Source organism: Microchirus variegatus (assembly GCF_963457635.1).
Source record: "Microchirus variegatus genome assembly, chromosome: 10".
Lineage (NCBI taxonomy): Eukaryota > Metazoa > Chordata > Actinopteri > Pleuronectiformes > Soleidae > Microchirus > Microchirus variegatus.
In genome coordinates, this window is record NC_139811.1 from 27084030 (window position 1) to 27094705 (window position 10676).

The window sequence follows — 10676 nt, forward strand, 5'->3', positions numbered from 1 at the left end:
CCAATCGCTACCAGAGGGCACATTATATAGGGAGGTGGAATTGATCTTGTGCTCTCTCTCTCTTGCTTGGCTGAGGCACCTCCGCTTTCTGGTGGCCTCGCTTCCGGGTGATTGACTCGACCTGTTGCAGGTATGTGAACGGTGGCTGCCTTGACAAACTGTAAATACGTGGCATGCGTTAAATCTATTATTATTTATAGAAGATCGATGTGCCGCTGGGTCCTCCTGGATCTCAGATAATGGGATCGGTGAATCGAGCTCCGTGTTCCCTCCAGGTGTAACAAACACTGCCCGATGGTATGTAGGCTGCTGCCTCCTCTTTGCCACTCACTATCCATGAGTTTTTATTAATGTCCCTGGGTGGTGGTTTCCCTTCCCTTGTGTGTGTGCAGTTCACCTCCCCTCCTTTTTTTCTGATAATTCGCACGTGTGATTGGGGTGGTTTTGTGTTGGACCTTTTTCACCCAAGTTACAGCAGGTTCATCCCACTGGTGAGCTCCAGCACCGGTTTAGGTCTTTTAATACTGTGTACTTTTTAATCATATTTACAATCATGCATTACAATCATGTTACTTTGGATAAAATAAATTGATTGACTGTTAAAAACTGGAACCACACTCTTGTCTCTCTTATATTAGAAGTGAAATTGAACCTGTGTGCCAAGTAATAACTTCCTGGGGTGAAACTCCCCAGGTGGCGTTGTCCGCTCTTTAACTGTTAGTGCCTCTCGCCACAATCACATGAACTTACATGACAGCCTGCACGTCACTGTCCTTGGGCAAGACATTTAACGATGCTCCTGATGGCTGTGTGGACAGCATGTGAATGGGTATGAAAGATGAGTGATAGATGTACATATAGATGCCCTGTATTAAAGTGGATGTGAATGGCTAAACTGTAGTGTAAGGCAGTCAAAACTAGAAAAGCGCTGTTAAAACCATGACCAGACGATCCCTAGATCTTTACAACAATGTTATTTGTCCTGAAATATTAGTAGGGGCCCTCGGTACTTTTCCAGTTTGTGCCTAGGGACCCACTTGCTATTAATCAAACGTGTTTCTTCTTCCTCAAGTATTCAAACAGTACGTTTGGATGAGAGACAATGTAAAATCTCCACAGCATTGACACGGAACTCAATAACCACAAACAAAACTCCAGAAGACAAAGAAAAAAGCTCTACACTTTTCCACTACATGGTCCTGCCTCGGCTCAGCACGGCTTGGTTAGTTTTCCATTTCCATTCCAATATAGTACCTCCTCAACGTGGGCGGGGTCATCACAGCATGGCTGCATGAAACTGCCGTGACTTTGTTTTATATACGACACACAAACTAGTGACTGTTATTTTTGGTGTAACTGAATCATTAGAATCAGGTAATTGTAAAGATTAGTTCAGTACTTCCTCCATGACCACAGCACAGACGCCGTCTGATACAGTCACTGCACTGAAATACAGCGGCAGGGGTTTGTGATGCAGCTCGCTGCTCACGATCACATGCTTTCAGCAGTGCTGTCGCTAAATACACCAGACTAAACATTGCGATTTCAGACATTTTCTTGCTAAATGTTGAAAATGAACGTACATTTTCAAGATTTTTAAGTCATTTTAACTGATCTACAGTTTGCTTTATTCCTGTGTCTGACATCTTGCTTATACCTCTTCCTGTGACAGCACTCTGACTAATCAGTGGCCGGCAGTCTGACGATGCCACACATAGTATTCATTACATTTTCTACAGCGCTTTTTCTAGATACTCAAAGCGCTTTACAAATTGGCCATTATTAATTAACACATTCTCACTGGTGGTGGTAAGCTACGTGTAGCCACAGCTGCTCTGGAGCAGACTGACGGAAGGACGGATAGTATAGGCTCAGCTCTCTTGGACCCTTGTCAGAGCAGGTCATTAAAAATAAATAAAAAGCGCCAGATACCAGATGCTATCGCTAATGAAAAAGCATGAAAACTGTACTGTGCTGAGGCAAGTGGTCATGCCGGGACCATGTGATGGAAAAGCAGCAAAAGAAAATATTAACTTTCACAAAATTTCCCCCATAAAAATATTGATGCTGTACCATTCAACAGAGGATATTGTTAAAAATGACTAATAATTGCATTATGTTGCATAATCAACACACCTTTTAATATTGCTTAAATATGTGAAAATCAATCATCTAACGTTTCATACTAGCTCATCAGTATCAGTCTGAGGCAGATGTTCTCATTGGTGTCATCTCTGATTCATTTAGTTTCTTTAAGTTGGCACCATTAGGTTCTGTAACAGGACGCCACAGGAGCAATAGACGCTGTTGAGGACAAAACATTCAACAATGTTAATCACATTATTTCAAAATACTAGGATGATTTTAAATTTAAAAAAATATATGACAGTAAAGCAGAAGAATAAATTGGGAAAAGTATTGATGATGATGATCCTACTTGTTTGAGGGAGCCCTTGGTGAGGCAGATTTTGCCAACTGCCCAGATGGGTACGCAGAGTACAGAGGAAAAAGAAATGGCCCAGCCCAGATAGTAGGCCCAGTCTGGGTACACATAGTCCCCAGTCTTTAGGGGCTGATAGTCCAGGAAGGAGCCAATGAAGCAAACCTGAAAATATAACAGAATAAGCTGAATACATATGCTGTTTTTGGAGCCTTCTTGGAGGGTTTACTGACATTAAATCAAAGTTATTATTATTTATATATTATAGTATATAAAGAACATATATATATGCAACTTTTGTTGTTCATGATGTTATTATTCAGCCTATTATAGCATTATTTCAGTGATGCATTGTTCATCTGAAAACAGACTGTCAAGCACTAAAGCCGCGTTGCCATCAAGAGGAACGGTTTGGTTTGTACAGTAGTTGGTACAGAGTAAAGTGGTATGTACTGACCATACATACCATTGTATGTATGGTACATCCATGAATGGAGCTAGAATCAGCCACAAACTGAGGTGCTGGATGTCCGCCATTATTGATTGTTGTGTTGCATTCGATGAAGTTGTTCGTTGTCAACAAGGTAGTGATGTTTTTCTTAATTTCTGTGTTTCTGCCTAATCAGCTGACTGTCAAAGATGGAGCCAGTCTAGCTGACTGTACCATACCATTTTACTCTGGTACCCCAAGGGAAGGGTGACAAATAATGGAATGGTAGGGGCTGATTATTTTGGTGCTATTCCTAATGTAAATGTGAAAATAATAATTAAAAAAATACCTTCCTATACAAAACCCAACCACTGAGAACCAACCCCTCCCCCCCAGGGTCATTATGGAGATGGCCAGATTCCCACTCTGAAGCTTCCTTACAATGTATCCTTATTATCAATCAAAGTGCACACATGTTTGCTACAAGAAAAAAACAAGTCATTTTGTAACTTACCAAGCAGATCAGAGGGGTGATGTAACACCAGCACAGCTTAAAAAAAGCCCATGGCCTCTGACCCGTCATATCTTCTATAGCATCACACATCTGGTCAGCCCCTGAATGATAAATATATTTAGTATGGTAGCACCCTGTCCATATTTCCACCAAGAATGACAAATATGTATTTTATTCTCATGATTTCAACTATAAAAGTACAAACATTTCCTCATTTCCGATCCTGATCAACTCAGTCATATTGTTGTTCATGCATTCTTGGCTTTTATAGCAACTGCAGTGTGCAGTGTTTCTAGAGGTCTAGAGAAGTGTTTTTTTGGGGAGGGATTTATCACTTACCAAAAGCCCATCCAACAGCCACGCTCTGGACCATACACACAAATAACAAACATGCTCCACTGCTACCATAGTAATCAATCAGCTGGAAAAGGTAGACTCCTCCCTGGACAACAGAAAACAGAAAATAAAATCCTCCATGATGATGATTGGTCAATTGTTGTGTTGGGGTAAGATCCTCTCATTGTGGAATACCTGGGTGGTCAGAAGGATCTGTATGATGAAGCAGACACAGCAGAAAAGGAGGAGGAATATTTCTCGGCGCCAGGGTCTTCGTAAACTCTCCGGGAATATGTCAGTCACTGATGTTATTATCGTTTCCAAACCTACAAACTAACACATGTAAAAAAAAAAACAGAAGAAAAATTCAGCAGCTCATTACAACACATGTGCATTAAGATTTAAGGAGAGACAAGGAGTTCACAATTTTATCTGGGGAATCAGAGCCTCACTTTCAGCTTTTTCAGCTGTGAGTATCCACACTATAGAGCTCCAGTAGCGGAGGTCACAAAACCAAGGTAACGGCCTCACCTATGTATATATACTTATAGATGTGTGGCCGGCCACATCATTTTATGTGGCCCGCCAGGTCTATGCTGCTTTAAGGCGTGTGTTGACCATAAACTATATTTTCCACAATGCATGGTGATTGTGTTACCCGTGAAGTGACGGCATCCCACCACTAGATTGCAGCGTATCATTGTTTATGCATCATGCGACGAATGAAATTGAGATATATATTCACAAATGATCCCAAAATGTCCAGGAAGAGAAAGATTGATGCAGATGGAAGGCAGTTTCAAGAACAATGGGAAGGTGAATACATGTTTGTGCTTCAAGGAGAAAAACTGGTATGTCTTTTGTGTTATGAGGCGGTGTCGGTCGTCAAAGAGTACGATCTACATCGGCATTTTGTCGCCAAACAAGGAGCCAAGTATGCCAAAGTTAGCCTTCAATAAAAACAACAAATTGTCAAAGAATTAAAAGGCAAACTGCAATCGCAGCAGAATGTGTTCACAAAACTCATAACCAAAAACGATGCTGCAGTGAAAGCTAGCTTTATTGTGGCTGAAGAAATCACCGGTGCTTCAAAGTCTTTTTCTGAGAGTGCGTTTACATTTACGTTTATTTAATTACATTTATTGTGTATGACAGTCACATCTGGCCCTTTGAGGGCAACCATTGTGCTGATGTGGCCCTCAGTAAAAATGAGTTTGACACCCCTGTATTATAAGGTCCAGATATAATTAGTCTGTCAAGTATTGAGATATATCAGTCTATCTCTGTGGATTTAAAGTGTGCAGTGAACTCTGACAGGTTGAATCCAGCACCGGTCCCATTCATTTTTGCAGTGAGCAAGCCATGTCACATGACGTCTAAAGCTCTACACTGCAGAGCCCTATGCAGAGCCCTATGTAGCCTCTGATTTGAGTGCTGTCAGGGCTCAGCTTTTACAGCATCTGTTTGACACAAAACACAAACTATACTCAAATCAGAATTGGGCAAAGAAAATCACATGCAAGGGAAGAGTTGTCTATTTGGCACATGACTGGCAAACCCAGAGAAATATAGAACACCCTTAAAGCTGTAGTATGTAACTTTTAAATGTTAACAAATACATTTAAACCAATGGGTTTACACAATGCTGATTCAAGTTGATCGGATCCACATGACTCTCTCTGTGTTTCTGTGTGTTCATGTCTGTAGCGACACAGAGTAATGCATTTTACTTTATTACAGCTATGCTTGTAAAGCGTGACAGCAGCAAACTTAACAAACAAATATGGATCTAAAGCCGTCCTTGAGTGATATCAGCAGCGTTTCAGATGCAGAGGTTACACAAGTGGTGGTACTGTAGTGTAGACTGGACACACATAAAACACACAATCTTACTTTACTAACAGGTGGATTTAAAATGTCTCCCCACAAACAAAAGACAAAACCTGACCTAACCTGACAAAATGACAAATGCATTGTTAGCCCTCCATGTGTTACTGTTTTATTATGTTCTTGCTTTTACTGTTCCATGAACAGTAATCATATAGTAGCCTCTGAAGATAAACTGACCACAATAAAGTCACAATAATTGGATTGGATATGTTGTGGGATTTACAATCATAGCCTGAGACCGATGTGATGGAGGAAACTCCCTGTCAAAATGTTTTTTTTCCCCACATTTGCTTTCTACATCCAGACTCTCTGCAGTCAAAAGTATTTTCATTTCCTTATTGAAGTGTTAAAGTCAATCAACCAATTTATCTTACCACTGTATCCAACCCCAACATAATGAGCATGATGAAGAAGCAGGACCCCCACAACTGAGGCAGAGGCATCATGGCTACAGCCTGAGGAAATGCAATGAACGCCAGCCCAGGTCCTGAGAAGACCAAAGAAAGATTTTAATGTTCATCTTCTCCACTTGCTTTGACTAAGAGCTTTGTCATTTTGCAAAAACGTGACAAATAAATATAAATTCACATTTATCCCAAAAGAGTGTCTTTCACCTGAATCAACAACCATGTCAATGGTCGTTCCCTGGGCCTGAGCCATGAAGCCCAGAGATGAGAAGACTGCAAAGCCAGCAGCGAAGCTGGTGCCACTGTTGAGTGCACATAACCACAGACTGTCCCTGAAGATACACACACAGTGTTCATTTTAATATCCAAGATTTTACATACAAACTACACTGGATGAATTAATTTTTTGGACAACAATAGTGGAGACAGGGAATGTGGAACAGAGAGTAATGGAACAGTATCAAGCAGATAGCCAGTATAGGAACTGGTTCCTGGCCAAATGGTTAACCTTGTCTTCAAGTTATCATAAAGTGTCAAAAATGATGATATTAGTATTTTATTATTATTATTATTATTATTTTAAACATCTCTTTATTGTATTTCAAAAGGAGAAGGGCAACACATTGACAAACATAATGGACAAATATAATAAATAAACACATAAATAAATAAAAGAATAATGAATAGAACAGACTGGAAAAAAATCAGTTTCTCATTCCAAGCATCAATTTGCATCTCATTCTGTTCCAAATAATTGTAAAAAAATATGGCAAATTTCCTAAAAAGTATCCAATTTATTTTTACTGAAATAACTTTTTCAAGAACAACATTAAAGGACATTATCTTCAACCTCTGGGAAATTCCACCAATCAATTGATTCTTCCATGAGTGGGGAAATACCTTTTAGCTTCAAGTAAACACATATTTAGCAGGGACCTTGCATTGTTTGAAATGTCAAAATCATCTGGCTAAATATTTAGAATGTATGTTTTAGGGTTACAAGGTACCTCTTTACCAATAATGCGACTGATTCAATCCAAAACCTTTCTCCAAAAAAACGAGAAGGGTCTAACTGCGGGCCGGAGGCCCCATGCCAGCCCTCCCCTTACCCATTACGGGCCCTCCCCTTACATGCGGGCACGCCTCCTCAACACTCCCCTTACACGCAGGCACCTCTCCTCAACACTGATTGGGTGAGAGATCACGTCTGTCGTGATGACGTTTGCGTTTGTCGAAACTTTATTTATACACGCGTATCCCATGCAAACTCATTGACAGAGACTTTTTACCACGGTGTGCGACAATAATGGAGACGTATAAAATACTCGCTGAAATTTATGAACACATAAGTGTACTTTGTATGCAATTTATGAATAATTAAAGCCACTTTGTAAACTATTAAATAATATAGCCAAACTGCTAAAATATATAAATGCAGATTATACACATACACATAATTATCACGTTTCTGATATAATGATCACGTTTACAAAATAAAGTATCACATTCATAAAATATAATTATAACGTTTATTAAATATAATGATCCCGTTTATAAAATATAATGATCACGTTTATATATTACAGTATCACATTATAACGTGATACTGATCCCCAAAAAACATTTCCACTGTGACGGCAATAGCTTCTGTAAAATGTAACGTTTGCGAGTAATTTAATTTATTTTTGCAAACTTCCATGATCACAGCAAACTGCAGGTTATAAAAAGTTGTGTTTAATAGCCTACACTTTTTGAATGTCTTATTAGTCTGTTTGACATAAAAAGTATTAGAACTATAGAAGTCTACTTGTTCTGTTTTTACACTCCCATGAGGTACAACTACGAAATCACTCAACAAAGCTTTCAACAAAATCAACAATAAACTAAACTATTGCTGATTATGTCATTAAGGAGTTGTTACCTATTTCCAGGTAGATATGTGAAACTCTGGTATCTGAATCAAACACAGTTGGACATCAGTGGATATTTTGATGAATGAAGTCATACAAAAGCTCTGAAACACTTGATTCTGCACAGAAAGTTGTATAACTTTCAAATCCATGTAATGAATACAAGAAATTAATGATATATTATTTTTATTCGTGTAACACAAAATAAACTTTTTACACTTTTGACAAAGAGCCCCTGCTGGAACAAGGGTCTTTCTGCATGGAGTTTGCATGTTCTTCCCGTGTGTGCGTGGGTTTTCTCCAGGTTCTCCGGCTTCCTCCCACAGTCCAAAAACATGCAGATTTGGGGATTAGGTGATTTGGCCGTAGGTGTGTGAGTGTGAGTGAACGGTTGTTTGTCTCTATATGTGTTCCTGTGATGGACTGGTGAATTGTTCAGGGTGTGACCCCGCCTATCGCCCTATGTCCTCCTTCTTGGCCCAGGGAGACACTGTGCTGCCGCTGATGATTTTCAATAAATATATTATAGGTTTTTAGTTTGGGTATTCATATATAAATACAATAAATATACTCTAATTTTTACATCTACACTAATAAATAACTCACTTGAAGGTGTTGCAGCATGCCTTGATCCTCAGTAATTGCTTGAACTAACAGGCAACTGGACTCACGCCGTTTCTTTTTTGCCTGTTGGGCCCTTTCCTAAAATGAAATTATACAATGCATAAATATGCAACACTGTATATATTCAAGTACTTTGAATAAGACAATTTCTTTCCCTGATTATTTGCACTTCCTTACGTACCATAAGACTCTTTGTGGATGCATCATCGGAGCTGACCATAGTAACATCACTGCCCTAAATGGATACACAGATAAGTTTGAATGAGACAGAACACATCTGTGTGTTTACTGATGTATGAAAGAAATGCTTAGACTAACCAAGTCTTTTGCAGGAAAGATGTACGGCATCTTGCTGTAAATATGGTCATCTGCATCCGATGGCACCTGTAGACGATCATCATCACAATCAGAATTGTGCCAGCATGTGTCATATGCAAATGTTGCAAATCTTCAAATGGCAAATCGGACACTGAAAAGTGTCTGAGTCACATTGCCTCAGCTCAGGGCCTGCTCCAACAGGAAAGGTCATGTTGCTCTGTAAGATAATTTTAATATTTAATATTTAATTACATTTCTTTTGTATTTTTAATAGGGAACATGTTTCATCGACAATCCAGTAGAAATTAACTGGATTATATTTGCCTATAAGACTTTACCTGTCCTAAAATATATGTAGGCTAACTGAAATGAAATAAATTTAACTGTTGACTGTGATTCAACAGAACTTTTTATCTCTAAACGTGAAATATATTATTCATTATCAAATTTTTCATCTTTACAATTGTAGAACTGAGGTCACGTTTTCAAATTAGCAAAGCAAACTAAACTTAATTGACTTAATCTATAATGTATAAATAACGACAATAAATACAGTGTTCAATATCAAACTGTGTATTAAACCATTCTTACCTTTTCTTCCGTCATTTTGAGAACTTGTGTAGTTCTGCAGCTTTCCTCTCTTTCTAACTTCTCGCTTATCGTCCTTCTTCAAATACGACAACGTCATCATGTCAGACGTGATCTCTCACCCAATCAGTGTTGAGGAGGCGTGCCCGCGTGTAAGGGGAGTGCCCGTAATGGGTAAGGGGAGGGCTGGCGTGGGGCCTCCGGCCCGCAGTTAGACCTACTTGAAAAAAACAGTAATCTGAGGGAATTCCCGCATACAATGGATCAGTTACCCCTTCTGATGATTACATTTAATACACGTGTCAGGAATATTGGAATTAAAGCAGTGTAATCTAGCCGGAGTAATATACTGTCTACTTAACCATTGTAGCAATTTGGAGAACAGTTTGTGTTTGGACTAGTGATGGGATCGGCAGTTCATTTGAGTGTACTGAATCCCTAGAATCCGTTCATTAAAATGATTCGTTCAAAAGATTCATTCACTGAATCGTTCAGGGCTGAGCAGGAGCGCAGTGCCCTGCTACGTGACTCACGTCCTCCCTGAGTGCAGTACATTACCGGGTCAGTGAGTGAGTGACAGCATGAACGAGATTCACGTCCTCAGCCACAGTTCTCCTGTGTCAGTTAGTGTTGTGTTGGTCACGAACGATTCGTTCGAAAGAACTGTTCTTTTGAGTGAACGAACTGAATGGGATCACTTCATGAACTGATTCGTTCTCTGTGTGTCAGTACGTCCGCGAACGAGATTCACGTCCGCGAACGAGATTCACGTCCTCAGCCACAGTTCTCCAGTTCTCTGTGTGTATGTTCGTTCGTGGGTCAGTGAGTGAGTGTCTGCGCTCACCTGCCCTGACAGACTCCTTCTCTCTCCCAAGTTTTGATATAAAAATACAGTTTAATTGCAAAACAGCATTATAATAATGATAATAATGATGATGATAATACAAAATAATAATAAGAAAAAGTATAATATTTTTTATTTTTAGTATTTGTATTATTATAGAGGCACATAGAGGATAATACTAATATACACGTATACATTTGTTATTATTTTAAATCTTGCAGCTATTGGTGAGTCTCTCTTCTGTGTCACCTCTCCTCTCATTACTTTATGTGTACCTGTGTGTGTGTGTGTGTGTGTGTGTGTGTGTGTGTGTGTGTGTGTGTGTGTGTGTGTGTGTGTGTGTGTGTGTGTGTGTGTGTGTGTGCGTGCGTGCGC

At 39.4% G+C, this 10676-nt stretch overlaps 1 protein-coding gene across 1 annotated transcript in view; it reads right to left on the reverse strand.

The window, feature by feature from the left end:
- Positions 1-2199: 2199 nt before the first annotated feature.
- Positions 2200-10676, reverse strand: part of LOC310932578 (sodium- and chloride-dependent betaine transporter-like) — a gene marked incomplete at both ends in the record, with an annotated part of 33499 nt that continues 25022 nt past the window's right edge. The window contains 7 exons of the mRNA XM_083895904.1: positions 2200-2304; positions 2438-2605; positions 3385-3485; positions 3724-3826; positions 3916-4053; positions 5985-6097; positions 6225-6349. Of these exons, the coding sequence (XP_083752030.1) occupies positions 2200-2304; positions 2438-2605; positions 3385-3485; positions 3724-3826; positions 3916-4053; positions 5985-6097; positions 6225-6349 (853 nt within the window). The remainder of the gene's footprint in view (positions 2305-2437; positions 2606-3384; positions 3486-3723; positions 3827-3915; positions 4054-5984; positions 6098-6224; positions 6350-10676) is intronic.